We start from the raw sequence: 16,750 nt of genomic DNA, 5'->3' as shown, positions 1-16,750 counted from the left end.
GAACGCTGCTCATGACCTTTAATCTCCTAGAGAACCTTATTTCTGCACAGATGCCGTCTCTTTGGTGACACAGTCCCGTGCTGAGCAGCAAATGGATTTGTTACTTGCTTGAGGAAAAACGTGGTCTTGAGAAAAACAGAATGGTTGTGTAGTAGTTGGAGAGACTGTCATAATTACTTGGAAGGAGAAATGCTAAAAGGCGATAATGATGATGAGTTTCTGGTTGAGTACATGTCCCACTTGGCAAGCCCTCTTGTTTTCATTCAGAGAGGGTTTTTTTTTTTGCTAATTGCTCTTCTTTGGTGTTAGCCCAGCTCTAGGACCTAACCCTGTGTTGTGTGTCACTGAATGACAGTCACAGTTATTTGTTATTTTTAACCTGGTGGCAAATGCTGTGGTCTTTGATGTTTCTTCTGGCCTGGCAGTCTTTGTCCATCTTTGACCTACCCAGAAGTTTTTTAAACCCAGAAGGGTTTTATGGCTCTTAATTTGAGATGGTTCTTTACAATAGATAGCACTGACATTTGGTTAGTGTGACCTATATTTATAGCAGCTAATCTAAAATAACAAACTGCTTACTGATAGTTCAGAGGGAAAGTTATCTAACTTCTATAACACACCGTTCGGATTATTGTTCTTTTCAACTTACCTTCTTTGCCTGGCTGTCAAGCTGGCTATAACAGCTGTACGGCTGTGACTTCGGTAGGGCTCAATCTGAAGTTATTTGTGCATAGATGTAGAAATTGTAGGAAATAAAAGTGAAAAATGCAGGCAACATAGAAAAATACAGAACATAGAAACTTCCCGAGAGGTAGAAAATGATGTTTGTTGTTAAACATCTTTTCTACAAGCAGGTCCCTGTGATGTGTTTCTTATGCTGAAAACTAAAGCTTATAAACGGAATGCGTGTAAAATGTTTTCTATTAAAAGATGAAGGCGCAGGAGGATTAAATAAAATGTATAAGCATATAAAAAGGTGAGTCGCTTCTAAATATTACTGATCTTTCCATCATGGTTTGTATTGGAAATGTTTATATGCACCCAGTGGAACACAAACAGTCTGTGGAGTAGCACAGGTATTTTAGGGGGACTGAATGAATGAGCCCCAAAGGCATCTGTGAAGCGATGTGCTGCTGACCTGTGTGGGATCATGCCAACTACAGCGAGCACATCAAGCACCTTGTTATTAGCTGCAGAAGGAGCTGAGGGTGCAGCCCTGCTGTCTTCAGCAGGTGTCCTCACAAGGCTTTGCTGCCCACATCCCCAGGAGTAAGCACTCAGAAAGGAACTGCATGAAACACTGGGTCCGTCTTGAGGTCACCTACGATGATATTTCAGATGTGAGCTCTTTCCCATGGAGTTGAGAGCTTCACCGCAGGTTACTCAATACCTCCTTGTTCGGAAAGAAAGGGGTTTTGTATTCTTTCACCTTTGCAAAAAGTCTTTCAGTCCGTATGTGTATCTTATCTTTCATCCTGTTACTTTAAGTGTAAGCGTTTACTTTGTATCACCAGAGAACAACCTTTTCCCTTTGTTTCTTCTGTACTTTTGCCCACCTCTTTTTTTTTTCCCCCTTTGGAGATGCTGTTGATCCTGGCATGATGCTGTCTTGGGTAGGAGGTTGTTTTTAGCAAATTCTTTGTTAGGAAAAAAGCACCTCTGCCTGGTTTTATTCATTATAGACAATCCTAAAGCTCTGATATATTCACAACTCGTGCGTATCAAAAAGTCACTTTGCATTATGAGTGCCTGTTCCATACACTTAAAATAAAGCTGGTTAGAAGATAGCGCATGAATCCTGTCATTTCAGACCTTCCTTGGTGGCCTTAAGTGTGACAAAAATAACTCTGAATGCCATGCAGACACTATGCGGCGTTCAGCCTCTCCAGCAAGGAGCGTCTTGCTGTGCCGTGCAAGTGATAGAGAGAACTCGGAGGAGTTTCAAGCAAAGAGAAGAAGTGTATTCGGGGAGGACTGAGCTCTCAGTTACCAAGCACCAGATTTACCTGTCTCTCTCTCTCATCATTTTGATTTTGTCATCTCTCCCTTAGTCACTTCCTCGTCTTCTTGCTCTGAATGGGCTGTTACATGTGAATGACCGCTCTTGGCTGTCCTCAGAACCACTCTGGCCATGAATTAAAGGGATCATGGGTAAGGAGCTTTTATTCACCAACACCTGCATACTTGGATTTTCTTATTCCAGAGCTGTTCACTGAGAGCCTATATGTGTTAAGACAAGCTCTTATTTGCCCGCATTGCCTTTCTTTTCATCTTCCTTCTACATGCCTACCTCTGATGCTTGCCTGGGACTTGAATAAGTGTAACCAATTACACCAAGAGGTAAAAGGCACCCTTAGGCGTACTTATCTGAGAGTAATACTATTTACATAGGAGGATACCAAGGAATACTTACTCCTTAATAACTCTGTATGAGCTGCACAGAGCTGTCGTACATCTAGATTTCATTGGAGATAGCTCTATTTTTACCTGAGCATTACAGGAGAAGAGTTAGGGAGCTCTGGCCCTTCATCTGGTGCTTCCAGATGTCTGGCAGTTTGTCTAAAAGCTCTTAGACATTCGGACTGTGGCAGACAAATGGTCTTTGCGCGTGTGCTGCGTGTGTGCAATCCGGCTGATGTTCTGTGGAGATACTGAATGTACCAGCCTGTGCTGCACGCTGCGTGTTGCACTTCGTTCTGACCAGGAAATCCCTTTCAGAAGTATGGCAACTTAGTGTTTCACACCACATCCTGTTTACTTTCTCTCTTTTTCGTGTCAAAAATTCCGGTGGTAGGCAGTGAATAATCCTTCAATTCATATGTTCCTCACATTTCGTTATTCTCTACTGAGTCTGCCAGGGATAGCATTTATACTAAGTTTTTCTTGATAGCAAGTGTTTGCTATACAAAGAGTGATCCTAGAGAGCTGACTCCTTAAGCCTCTGAGCAGCAAGCATTTGATGGCTACTTTGAGTTCAGTGTTGGGGCTGGTGATGTGGAGGTCCATCTGATCTTTTCCCCTCCAGAAAACTCCCTTCTGTTCTTCTCTTTAAAAGCAAATACTGTTTTTTTTTTCATCATTTAGAGGGGTTTTATGACTTGTGTGTGTGTCATCTCGTTCTCTCTTACTACTTGTTTTTGTTTTGAAGCCTGCTTAAAAGTTAGAAGATCTTACAATGGATGTTGGGGTGTAATATGGGAATTCATTATGTAGGGTGAAGTTTTTCCCATTGGGAAGTAAACACAGTGCAGCTATTTTGCTGCAATCCTGAACAGCACAGGTTTCCCTAGTTGAAGTACTCAAGTAACTGGGTTCAGATGGTATGAATAGGAACTTCTGCTGACAATGTGATAGGCAGGGTCCTCTTTGGAAGGCTAGGAATGTAGATGATGCTGTTTTAAGATGAAGAGAGCACTGGATGAATTTAGCTTGAACACTTCTTCAAGGACTATGCTCAGCTTCCTTATAAAAGTGGGGAGCAGCATCCTCTGGTGTTTCCTTTAATGTAAAGGACACTTGCTGATGCGTTTTACAATGTGAATCTTTTCTGAGCATGCCTCCTCCTTTAGGATAGAAGGGATGTTAGTCACAGAGGTGCCTCTTTATTGAATCTAAAGGAAGTCATCTGAGTTGCTTACCCATTGCTGTGTGTTGTGAGGTGGGGAAACCAATGTGGGTAACATCTAGGCTTGCTAGAAGACTTAGAGACTATTTGGTTGCAGGGCTGCGCAGATGAACAAGGATATTGCAGTTTGCATTCCTAAATGTAGGTGGTGAGTAGTTACCTCAATTCTGTGCAAGTTCTGTGGCTCTAGTCTGCAAAGCCTGAGCTTCACAATGGTTTAGAAATACTTGCTTTGAAACTTTGAGAAATTGACTCTTATTTCAGTACAGGATGTTTAAATCTTTGCTTTTGGGGCTTGGCCTCATGTATAAATCTGAGTGGTTTAGTGTATTGCTTTAGTTTCCTTGGTTTAAAGTAGAAGGTAATTCATGGGTAATTTGACTGTAAAATGCTTGGAGGTGTGGTGATGGAGAGGTGTTGTCTAAGATAGCTCAGTCGATAGGACAGAGGTATTTGCATCTCTTCCATCTTTTGTGATTATCATCTCAACTTCATCTTTTCCACACAATTGGAAAATAAAAAGCTCATTAAGAAATCAAGCATTTGTATAGAACCTGAAAGGTAATACTTAAGCTTACCACAAATTATGGCACTGTAGTAGTGGAGAGGGATGGGAAGGGCTGCAAAGCATCTCAGGAGCTGAAATGAGTCGTCTGTTTTATAAGGCACTGATGCGGCTAACCTGTGTCTTCAGAAAACCTTGCTGAGAAATCCTTTTCCTCTGTGAAGAAATGACACGCGTTCAAGGAAAGAATCACGTGAACGGTGCAAACTTGTGCTCGTTCCAGCAATTACCTACATATAATTTCCTGCTTAGGAGTTTAGTTCTTGGAAGCTCTCACCTTGGCCCTGGAAAGCAAGGAAGGAAGGAAGGAGCGTTTCCTCTGGCGAGTACCTCGGGCATTCTGTGCCCAAGCACCAGCGGTCTCGGTCCTGTTCATGGGGGCTGTGCGTCAAGTGGGAAATGAGCGTTGCTTTATGAGTTCATCTTTAATGAAAGAGCCTGCAGCATGTTAGGGCTTTATGTTGAATGCATAGTCTGTAACTATCTTAGAAGTTGAGAATGCAGTATAACAGGCAGGTTGTGAATAAAACAAGACGGTGTATTTTACTGTAATATAATACTATTGAAGTCTAACTCTGTGTTTTCTGACCTTTCGGAAGCCTTCTATCTTGCAGAATAACAGAGCTTAAAGACACCTTAAAATGTTGTCAACTCTTTGTTTTCTTATGCGATAGTTCAAAAACAAGCCAGGCAAACGCAATAGATATCTGCTCTTGTGTGCAGTAGCATCCAACCTATTCCCTTTTAAGACATATCAATTTCCAGGGTACTTTACTAATTTCTCAGTGGTGAGCTTCATTTTTTGAGCATCAGATTCTTTTTCCTTTTACTTCACAGGTACCGTGACTGTTGCAGACTATTAAATATATATATAATTTGTGCAAATAGTGGTTGACTCTTCAAGTGTAAAGGACTGTCTCTTGTATAGTCCAGTGAGAGAACCAAGAGAATTTAGATACGGGGTGTTGGCTTCTCTTTGTTTTTAATTGGACCTGCCAGCATTTGAAAGCTTTGAACCATCTTTGCTCTCACAGCAGTGTTTTTTGTTGTTTTTTTTTCTTCTTAGCATATCTGAGGCTGGCCAACAGAGGTGAAAAATTGCACATCATATACATTCCTAAACAACATTGCACTGAAGTGAGCCAGAAAACCAGTCTGTGGACTGAACAGGGATTTGTTTTCCTTGTGCTTAGTTTAATTCAAATATACTTGAGTTAAAACTTGAGTCCTATTTTACATAAATGTCAGGTCAGATAAAAAGCAAATGATGAGTTTTAAGCTATTTCCTCATCCATATGAAGATACTGGTGTGTTTTTAATCACTTTGGTGATTTAATTATAAATTGACTGTGTGCCTACTCATCTTCCCACAAGTCAGGACACCTCTGTTGCTTTCAGTAAGCCAGAGGTGGGCAGCCCCAAATGAAATCACATTGTTTCCCTTGCTTACCTTGTATCCGGCCACTTCACGGTGCATGTCGGGTTGATGCTTTTTGTCTTGTTTAGGTTGGTTGTTTTGGACTTCTGTCTTGTAAGCCTGAGAGCTGTGCTGTGTTTTGGAAACAACTCATCTTCTGCGTGTCCAGTTTCACTGTCAGAGCAGTCTTCACAGTTTGAATACTTTGAAAGTGCCCTGTAATTTAAAGGAATTCATGTTTTGAAGCCGTTCTCATTTATATCAGAGGCAGGGCTTACAACAGCCTAAGAACAAAAGAATGAAGTCTTGCACCCAGCAATATCTTTTGCTTCTTCAAAGTCCTGGTCTGTTTTTCATAGAAGCATTATATGTTTCTCTAGGGCTGTAAAGAATTGCTCAGGTACTGAACTTAAGGGGAAAAAAGTTAAAATTGTCAACTGTAAAGAAAATTGATATTGAGAATAAGTAGAAAGCTGATTGCTTTAATACATAGCAGTGCTTTTTTTTTCCCCTGTCAAATATTAAGTAACAGAAGGTGCTAGCTTGAAGTGGGTTTATGTCTTTGTTTTGTTCTGTGTGGATACTTAGGGCAGAGCGAGGCTCTTTGAAGAAAGCAAGCAAGCCTTTAAAAGGCTACTATGTATCTTTTAAAAGGCTGCCATGTATCTTCAGTTCTTATTGCTGCTACATTTTGTTTCCTTGCAAAAGCGGTGCTTTCCTTCTGTATTGAAGTTAAGAATTGCACCTATTGGTAGCATAAAGCAAATAATTGTGTTGGCAGCTGAGGCGGTTGGCTCACGCAGTGTAAGTCAGCACCATTCTGCAGCCGGTGACCTAAATTTGTATGAAATCATTAAGCTGAAGAGCCCCGTGGTGGTTAATTACCTTAACAGCAATATGAAAAGATAACATGAACTGTTGGTTCAGGAAATACTTAATAGTGGGTAATTATAAAGAGTTGTAAGTTGAGGTTGAGGTATTCTAGTAGCAGGTAAAGTGCAAAGGATACACACTTTGTTCAGTAAATTTTACTAGATAGCTAATATATTCTATCAAACCAAGCAATGTAGCTGACTAATACCAGAGTCATTTTGCTCTCATTGGCAAGAATGTTTTCATTACATCTTTACAGCAACGACAAATAGTGGTTTAGTCTCTGATCTTTTGAATGGACCTTTTCAACGAGCCTACTTTCAGAGGGAGCTACTTTCCAAATGTGCATGTGAAATCTGCATTGCTTTCCAGCAGTAATCGCTCTGTTGTGCATTTAACTATGCCAGCAGAAGTGAGAAATGGCTGTGATGGATTAGTGTTGAGGAGAAATGGATTTGGCCTCTAAGTAGCAACTAATAATAACCAACCAGGTACAGAGAAACAGGAATATGATTTCTCTAGGAAGTAGTGAAGTATTTGAGTACAAGTGGGAAAACTTGTGATATTCTAACAAACTGTGAAACCAGAGTACGAAAGACTAGATGGCCATAATGATATTTGCCATGCTCAATGGATTTTTGATATGGGAATTACAGCCCGTGTAAGTTCATCTGTTTAAAAGTTAAATTTCATAAAAAAGAAACCCCGAGGCTGTAATCTTTCAGATTGCTGTGCTTGTGTTTGGGATAAGCCTATGTAAACCAAAAGCATATATGCAGGCTTTTAGAGATAAGAATCTACATTCCAGCAACAAGTAATTATACAATAAACAATTAACTGTTCTAATAAATACAGTGTTTTTATTGAAAGGCAGGCTCATTTTTGAGGTTGCGGTTGCATTAACTGTGAGCTGGGCGTTTGTTTAAAGAATAAAATAAAGTCATCGTATACTTTGATTATTCTCACGATAGAAATAAGGAGGAAGTTTATTCAAGTAGCTTTACTGGAATGAAGAGATTCTTGTAGTTAACAGGTTTCTTGAGGTATAGTTCTAGAGGTTATTTTGTGTTCACTGAGTTGAGATTTGGCAGTTCTCTAAAAATACATTTACTACTGTGAAAGTCGGCATGTGCAGTGGATAAATGCTATAGCTGAGGCTTCTCTTTCTCTTCTAAAGAGTTCTGCGTTCTTCATGCTTGTGCCTTAGCTTGGCATTTGAATATATGAGCACTCATCCTGTGAGCGGATGGGGTGGAAGATGTGTCTGCTATTAGCACAGCTCAGGATGGAAGCTAAGCTCAAAGCCTAAGATTCTGCGTCCATTATAGACTGGATTCAGCAGTTGAAATGTGTAGAGGTCACGGTACTGTTTCAGGCTTATCAGATCTCCACTGCCTACTCTTGTCATCTTAATGAAATGAAGTAAATCCAGTAGTGTTGCCAATTTTTATATTATGTGGTGACTTCCACGAAAGTTTCCCATGATCTCATGATTCCTGGCATCGAATGTTCCCATTTTCCCTTGTGCAGTGACTGCCCCCTCATCCTGGGGGATGCAGAGGGTGAGTGAGGTCCCTCACAGCTCTCTGCAGGGAGATCTCTGGGTTTGGTTGATCATGTCTTTTGGCATCTGGTTACAGCTGCATTTTGAACCTAAGCAATCTCATATGAACACTGAAGTAAGTACCAGCTACCTGTAATCTTAACATCAAAAGGCAAATTGTTCTGCCTTACTTTTTCTCCCTTTGGAAGTACTGTACAGAGCTTGAAAGCGTTGGGATTTTGTTTTGCTTTCTGCTCCTTTTTAGGTCTTTCAAGTTGGAAAACATGAGCACTTCTGGCCAGGTCCTAATGTTGCTTGATGTTTAGTTTGCATTTCTTTATTTCCTGCATTATTGCTTTTGTACCAGCTTGGACACTTATCTTCAGTTTGCTTCCAGATAAGCCTTAGCAAAACATGTTAATTTCAATGCCTAATTTCCAAAATCTGTATGTTGTTCACTTGCTTTTCACTTACTGGTGCTCATGTTGATAATTCTGATAGTGTTGTAGTTGTACCTTTTCTCTATAGCTGCATGGTTTTATTCATAATGTTTAATTTCTTCCTTAGCTTAAGCTATGGAGGAGGACATCCATCACATTCAGAAACAGATCTTCTTCACAGACAGACCTACACAGCTTCTCATCAGCTTCCTGGATACTCTGCTACACACCATCCTACTGGTAACTGTCAATATTATCAGAGTAAAAAGAGTTTGGTTGCTTAGCTTTAAGATGAGTTTTTAATCAGGGATTATTAAACAGGTAGTAGCAAATGGTGCAAGGAAAGCTGATTGTGTAGTAAAAAGTTTACAGTTGGTTAATAGCTTTTATCCAAATGTCTAAAGAAGAAAGGAAAACATAAGGGGCAGATCTCCTCTGTAACTTACTGTGTGTTCCTTCGTTCTTGCACTTTAAAGTACAGCTTTTCAGATTATGTCATAGGCAAAAGGGCCAGACATTGAGTTTGCCACAAAGCCAGCTGCAGAAATCATGTCACTTCTTTCAGACTAAAGCAAATAGAATAAATAATGCGAGTAGGAACGTAATGATGTAAGTACTTACATGTAGAAATTAAGTCCCAGTGCTGGAGGAAAAGTTAGAAATTATTCTAAATATAGTAGTAAGGTGATCTGTACAGGACCTGTGTCAGCATCAGTCTGTGCTCCTGGTGACATTCTGTCTGCATGTGAGCAGAAGACAGAGCATGATCTCTTCACAGAACCACGGAATGGCCTGGGTTGGAAGGGACCTCAAGGATCACGAAGGTGCAATCGCCCCACCACGGGCAGGACCACCAACCTCCACATTTAATAGCAGACCAGGTTGCCCAGGTCCCCATCCAACCTGGCCTTGAACACCTCCAGGAATGGAGCATCCACAGCCTCTCTGGGCAGCTGTTCCAGCACCTCACCACTCTCATAGTAAATGTGTACATACATGTAGTGTAGTATCTCTTACCCCCTCACTTTGCAACCCAGTTTCCGAGGTAAAGATAGTAGAGCTTATGGTCTGGCAGGTATTTGCAGTCTCTTGCCCAGGACTCTGATCAGCATGATGAGGGAATGGAACTGCAGGGAACATTCCAGGCTGCAGGTCCCATAATCTTGACAGACTTTTAGCTACTCAGAGCTTTGCAATCTATGCATTACTTCCCATCCAACCCCCAGCCACCAAAGGGTATGGACAACAGTTGCTGAAACAAGGAATGAAGCCAAGGCCCCATTTCTGGTGCCAGTCCCACAGCTGCTGTAAGCTGTACAAAAGGAAAGATTGGTACAGAAAAACTGAACCCATTTCAGAGAGGATTCTGAATGTCTAAACTATTAATGTAACAAGTGATATGGTGAATCCCATCACGAAGGGAAAATACTGATTGATTGACCTAAATATTATTTCAGATCATCATATTTGATAGATGTTTGATAATGGATATTTTAAAATGTACCAGTAAGTTCCAGTTTACAGGCATTACGCTATGAGACACCTAAAACAATGAAGAATGAATGTTAATAATGTTGGTAATGCTTCCCAGGTTGTTTTTAGTGGACTATGAATGTATATCCTTTATATTTGATTGAGCTTCTTATAAAGAGTTGATCGAATTGCCTAACTGCTTTGTTTCATTTCCTTCTGGCCCCTGCCCAGGTCTTTCAGGAATTTTTGATACCGGTATGCACACCTCTGCAAGTAACACTAAGGAAACTTCAGTTATGAATTTTCTCTCTGCCATTGAGTCTCGCACCGCCCAGGCAGTCTCTTCAGGATCCACCCTTTTGCCACAGTTCAGGGCTCCTTCCTGGCAGACAGGTAAAAAATTTCTCTTCAAATATAATTCTATGGTGACAGTGATCGAACATTTGGGATTATTGAAGACAAAAAATATCCTACCAGAAAAGGCTACATCTTCCACTTCTTTTCTGTCCTGGTATTTAAAATCTCAAAATCAATTAAATTATATTAATCTCTTAACAGAAGATGTCTAGGAGGGATTTAGATGGACAGGATTTAGTTTTCTCTAATTATTCAGTTTCATTATCTGACTTTCTGTTTGGAGTTAGTCTCACTAACGCCTTAGCAGACATCTCATTCTCAGATTCCTATCCCTGTCATAGTTCTTCTGTGACGGTGCCACTAGAAATCTATGGATAACTTTAGCCCCTTTGTACACAGGGAATAACCAAGGTTTTTCTCAAAAAGCGGGTCTGAGGTGCATGTTGCATTGCAATCAGTGGCTTAATTCAAAAATAAACAAATTTGCCATCTTTTAGAGCAGACTGGCTGCCTTCTGTAAACTTCCCCCATCTGTCAAGCCTTCTGTGCAGAGCAGGAAACTTTGCATATTTGGAGCTTGCTATAGACAGCCACACCAAGATAAGTGTTGCTGCTACATCTGTGGTAGCTTCAAGTTATGCTTAGTCTTAGTGATTGTGCGACTGTGCAGTGAATCAGAGCTATTCACTGCTCTGACAGAAAACACTCTTTTTTCCTCTAGTGGGTTAGTTTTCCACTCTTTCAGGTAGGAAGGGCTTGGAGGGGAACTGAAAATCAGCAGTTAAAATAGGAATACATTGTTCCCCTTCTTTGCCCTCTGGATGCCCCTACCTTTGTGTAGTGGTAGCAATCAGTAAATGAGAACCCACTTGTACATGATGTTGCAGTTTCTTAGAGCAGAAAAAGAAATGCATTAAAACACTGCTTATACTTTCTTACTCAGAAAGACCTTATTGTTGACTTGCGAAAAATACCTTCAGTATCATATCTCTTCATATCATTATATGTCTTGAAATGAAGAGAAGAAACAAAGACCTTCTTTCGCAGTTTCACCTGACACTTCCAAAGTCATTTTGTGATTAAGTTGCAGGAGTATTTATAATGAAAATTGAACTTTTTACTGAGATATTTGTCGCAAGACAAACTTTATTTACTGGCAGGTTTTTAAAATTCTATTTATTCTTTAATAATCCATTACTAAAAGCTATTTTAGTTGTCCAAGGAGAACGGAGATTAGTCAAACTATATCTGAGATTTTCCATTTTTTCCACTTTACGTGTATTTGTAAATATCGCAGTGGGAAGAGATTGCCTGAACGATTCTTTTACAAGGAACTTAATCCTCCTTGAAAATAAATTTGCCTTCTTCATTTGATTTCATGTACTTTAGAAGTTGTACTTAAACTTTACCAGTAACTGCAAGTCACAGGATAAAAAAGGGAATTATATGAGTCGCTGCTGTGAACACCAGAGCTTACAGGGGAATTGTACACTGACATTTCAGTTATATAGTAGTATATTCTATTAGTAAATATTTGAGCAAGTCTGTCATAGTAGTGCAAATAAGTAGTGGTATACCTTTCACTTGGATATGAACTTTCATTTAAGGAAGCCTGCAAATTATTTATTCACTCTATTGAAAGTTAAAGCCTTCCTTTTAAGAATTACATACAGCTGTTCTATTATGTGGTCCAAAATGGTGTTTCATATAAAGTAAGTTACAGAAGTATTGGAGAGAGTGGAAGTGCTCTTTCAGTTCTGTATTACACTTGGTATGGTGTAATTTTGTCTGCTTACAGTGTATTAAAAGTGTCCAGAACTTTTAATCAGTTGTCCTCTACTAGAAATTATTTTAAAACTCAAATAGCTTAAACCTCAAATAAAACTCAAATAAAACTAATAGAGAGCCTTTGGTTTAAAAACAGAACTCTTGTATGGTTTTTTAATTCAGAATTTGCATGATAAACATGCAAGTTACTTTCCATGGGTAACCCACTGTAGGTATAGAATTTGGAATTCGTACTGAATTTCTCTTCTTGTTTTGGAATTACCCACAGTAAGTGCTTCTCCTTGTATGTTTTTTGTTGATTCTAGAGGTTGTTATATTTGTAAATGTTGAAGATCTTGTAATGAAATAATTTGTTGAAATGCACAGTTGTAACTTGTAAGCTCTCTTATGTTCTTTTTCCCTTTATATTTCTTGTTTCTTTCCAGGTATGCATTCCTCAACAGCCACAGAACTATTCGTCACTGGAGCGTTGCCAACCTCTGGAACATTTCCACCAACATCTGCTTTATCGGCTTATCAGCATCCAAACACATTCAGCAGTAGAAACTTTGCTACTACTCCTTCTCTTACTCTTCAAGATACTACCTTCAGTGCTACATCAAATGGCCTCTTAACTACCCATGATCCCTTATTACAGATTAAAACATCACAAGGCACTGTTCCAGCTGCTTTGACATTTGAGCGCCTAGGCAGTTCTGTTTTAAGTACCAGTGTACCACCTCAGTCATCAACATATCGTTCTGCTCAAGAATCCGCACCCCATCTTTTGCAACCTCAATTTAGTTTGTTGCCTTCAACCATTGGAGGAGCTCAGCAGGTTTCTCAGGCATATAGCACATCTGTCTTTACCGGTTCCACGGCTTCCATTGATAGAGCACTTCAGCGAGAATGTAGTGTTATTAAACACCATCAGCGGCCTTCAAGTACTCAGTCCGTTCAGGCTCAATTGACTGTTTCACAGCATTCCTTACACAGCTATTTAACGAGTACAAGTGGAGTTAATTTTCAGGATACATGTAGGCACTCAGCATTATCCTGCAGTCCAGTTGGAGATGTTACTCAGGTGAGCAATGGAGGACCACAGCAGAAGACTTCTCAAGTCACAGTGGAACTCGCTCAGTCTTACACATCTGCAGTTCCATCACCTGGCTTTCCACCGGCTTCTGCAGCAAAAGTGAAAAACTGTTCCACAAAACAACCTCCAAGGTCGACGAAGACGCCCAAACCTCAGAGCATAGCTCCTTCCGTGCAGACGCAAAGCTATGCCAAAACTGCACAAAACCAGAGTTCTGTCATTACAGGCCAAGCACAGATCTATTCTACAGCACAGCTCCCAAGTCTGTTGTCAGTCAGCCAGTCTCAAAATTATATTTCTTCCCAGGCTCAAAATGTGCCACCCGTCAGTCACTCACAGGATTTCTCATCTAGCAAGGTTGAGAAGCTGCCCACATTGTACAAAACATTGACTTTTTCTGGGCAGTCACAAACTATTACTTCCGATAGTCAAACTCTAAGTTACTCCTCAGATGAACAAGTTCTGACTTCAGTTCCAAATGAGAACTACTCTCCACAGACAAGGGAACTTTCTTCAGTCAGCCAATCTCAGAGTTACTCTTCTAGTCACTCTCAGGGTTTATCTCCAGTTAGCCAATCCCAAGTTAGCTTTTCATCTCAGTCGCAAGTTTTATCAGCTGTTAGTCCTTCAGAAAGCTATTCTTCAGGGCAGTCTTTAACATTAACGTCGCCTTCTCTACCCTTTTCTGCCTCTCCTCGGATACAGACTCTTCCAGCCTCAAGTCCTAATCAGAGCTATATTTCTTTGCATTCTTCCCAGAACACTCAGTCACAAGAATCCTCCTCACCGCAGTCTCAAAAGTTTATGCCGTCTGTCCAGTCTCCTCCTTTTGCATCCCCAGCTCATTCACAGGCGCTGCAGAACAGCAGGCCTTCCTCAGAAACAAAAACGTACGTAAAGAGGAAATCAGACTCTAACTTATATGCATCATCAAAACAGGAGGAAGAGTTGTCAATGCAGGATATGCAAGCTTTGCAACGGCAGGCTTCTCTTGAATCTTCCACCCAAAGGCTAACCGATGAGGAAATCAGTGCTCAGGATGCATCCTATCGGGTCACAAAAGCAGATGACCGATACTCTCAAAGTGTAATAAGAAGCAACTCTCGTCTTGAAGATCAAGTTGTTGGACTTACTCTTCAAGGAACAAAAAAAGATGAGAGAATGGCTAATACTGTGGAACAGCTTTCCCAACATATTGGCCATATCGCTAATTTAAGCCATGATATGAAAAAAACAGCTAATTTAATGCAATCAACGCAAGTAAATATGAGTTCTAAAGAACTGAACCAGCAGCATTCTCTTATGCATAAGGTACATGAAAGTAAAGCTTCGGAACAGCAAGGCCAAGTCATTAGTACGTCTCCGCAGGTGCAGCCTCATGCTTTAAGACATGGTCATCAGCTGTGTTTGCCTGGTGCACAGGTGCTTCTGGAGTCAACCTGTGACTTGCAGATTCTGCATCAGTCAATACTGCAGTCAGGTTTAGGACAAGCAAAGGCATCGCCACAAGTGCAAAGAATACAGAGTCCTCAGCAGGTGACACATCCATTCCTTCAGATGGATGGCCATATTATTCAAAGCAACGGGGGTCATTCTCAGCAACAGCTTCATCCTCAAAATTCAGAAGTAATGAAAATGGACATTTCTGAGCCCTCGAAACCACTACAGCAACATTTGACAACAAAAGATCATTTTACTCAGACAAATCAACATGATTCAAAAAATCCGTTTGTTTCTCTTAGCTCAATATGTTTCCCAGAATCTATGCTTCTCAGCGATGAGAGGAATATACTGTCCAATGTAGATGATATCCTAGCAGCAACAGCGGCAGCCTGTGGAGTGACACCATCTGACTTTGCCAAATCGGCCTCTAACGAAGAGGAAATCCGGTCTGTTGAAAACAGTGAGGAGTCCAAAACACAGTTCCGATCAATGGATGTGAGACATCTGTCTTCTGGTTTCAATGCTTCGCCTGCTATAGTTGGAAAGCCAGCAAGCATAAATAATATTGCTCTTAATGGAGGCCAAATCACAATAAATCTTACACCGGTGTCAGCAATACAGACAAAAGCTGTGAACCTTAATCATCAGCACATTGACGCTTCTGATCAAAATGTACCAACAAGAATGACCTCTCCTACTCTTGGCCCTGGTCAAGAGGAGCAAGAACAAGGTGCTGTCCCAGTTAAGAAACAGTCTAGCATCAGTCGTGAATCTGAAGAAGATAACGACGTTTCTGCTGATGGTACACTGAATGCAAGGGACATAGATTTTGTTTCAAGCGGGAAGAGTCTAAGTGAAGAAAGTGCTGTTTCAGAGAATGATTTTAATATGAGTGGTGATGATGGTACAGTAGCAGGTAACCAGTCAAAGGGTCCATTGCAATCGTTGCCTGTGCCCCAGAGCGGGGCTGAAGAAGAATGCCAAGATTTAAGTCAAGGGAACCTTCAGAAGAAAAAAAGCAAAGGAAAAAGCCAGAACAAAAATGCTGCAGAAGAAGACAATGCAATTCAGAAACAGATAAAAAGAAGCGGACAGTGTAAACGTCAAAACTCAAGAGGAAATGATGCTTGTTTGATGTACTCTTCTCCTGTTTCTGAAAGTTGTTACGATACCTATCAGCATCAGGAAAGAATGAGGCAAAAAATTAAAGAAGTTGAAGAAAAACAGCCTGAGGTCAAAACAGGATTCATTGCATCTTTTTTGGACTTTCTCAAGTCTGGCCCTAGGCAACAGTTTTCAGCTCCAGCTGTGCGAATGCCAAACAGGACTCGGCGACCGGTTACCCAGGTAGTTCGTGGCCCTTGCCTACAGTCATCCACAAAGCCTGTGCCAGCAGCAGCGCCTGCAGCTTCTGAGGTCACTGGAGAAAGTCCAACCAAAAAAGCTGATGAGGAACTTAAGAAGAATTTAGAAACGCTGCCTTCATTTTCTTCCGATGAAGATGATTCTGTGGGAGGTAACCACGATCTTCAGAAGAGCATCTCTACTGCATTGTCAGCCCTGGATGATTCTTCTGACAGAAAGAACAAATCAGGTAAAACAATTGCTGCTAATGCATAGATTGCAGGATTCTGTTGCTGATGGGGTGGAGAAGGGGCTGGGAGAAGAAAAATCTTGGCTGTCTTTAATTCAGGTAAATGTTTCGACTTATGTTGTTTTTATTTGCAGCCTTAACTAAGAGTTGTGTTCAGAAGCTGTGCTAGGTATGACTTGAGCTAATGTTGTCCACAGTTGGAAAATGTATCAGTACATTTTTTTATGCTGTTTATTTAGGACTTTTCTAATGCTGAAAAGCTACTTTAGCTCAGATCTGGAATCCTGTGTCTGTTCTTTCCTCTGTCTTAGAATGCTCAGTGTGATTGTCATCCATAAACCTCAACAAACCATCACATCCAGTGGTTTTAAATGTATTTTCAAAGAGTTTTGGCAATGCGTAGTAACACAGAGCACGACAGTTTTTTTCTGTTGAATGTGTCTATAACTATAAAATTGTTTTCTAAGGCATTCATTGTTGTTATTTCTAGATTTTAATCAGAGGTATATTAGCTACAACATCAGGATTTTCTAATGGCTTTGTCATGACCAAGTTAA

General features: G+C 40.5%; 1 protein-coding gene across 3 annotated transcripts in view; it reads left to right on the top strand.

Annotated features, from left to right (window-relative positions):
• QSER1 (glutamine and serine rich 1) overlaps window positions 1–16,750 on the top strand; it is a 31,832-nt gene that overhangs the window by 3,801 nt on the left and 11,281 nt on the right. For 2 of the 3 annotated variants that reach the window (XM_015863508.3, XM_015863509.3), the window contains exons 2-4: window positions 8,591–8,703; window positions 10,168–10,329; window positions 12,507–16,193. In XM_015863508.3, the coding sequence (XP_015718994.2) occupies window positions 8,591–8,703; window positions 10,168–10,329; window positions 12,507–16,193 (3,962 nt within the window). Of the gene's footprint in view, window positions 1–2,056; window positions 2,152–8,590; window positions 8,704–10,167; window positions 10,330–12,506; window positions 16,194–16,750 lie in introns of those variants that run through there. The other variant, XM_085549904.1, reaches the window with a different exon arrangement.

The sequence above is a fragment of the Coturnix japonica genome, chromosome 5, assembly GCF_054131305.1.
Source record: "Coturnix japonica strain WE chromosome 5, WE-NBRP24, whole genome shotgun sequence".
Lineage (NCBI taxonomy): Eukaryota > Metazoa > Chordata > Aves > Galliformes > Phasianidae > Coturnix > Coturnix japonica.
The sequence above is the reverse complement of the archived record's forward strand: the minus strand, read 5'-3'. Positions and strand labels throughout refer to the sequence as shown.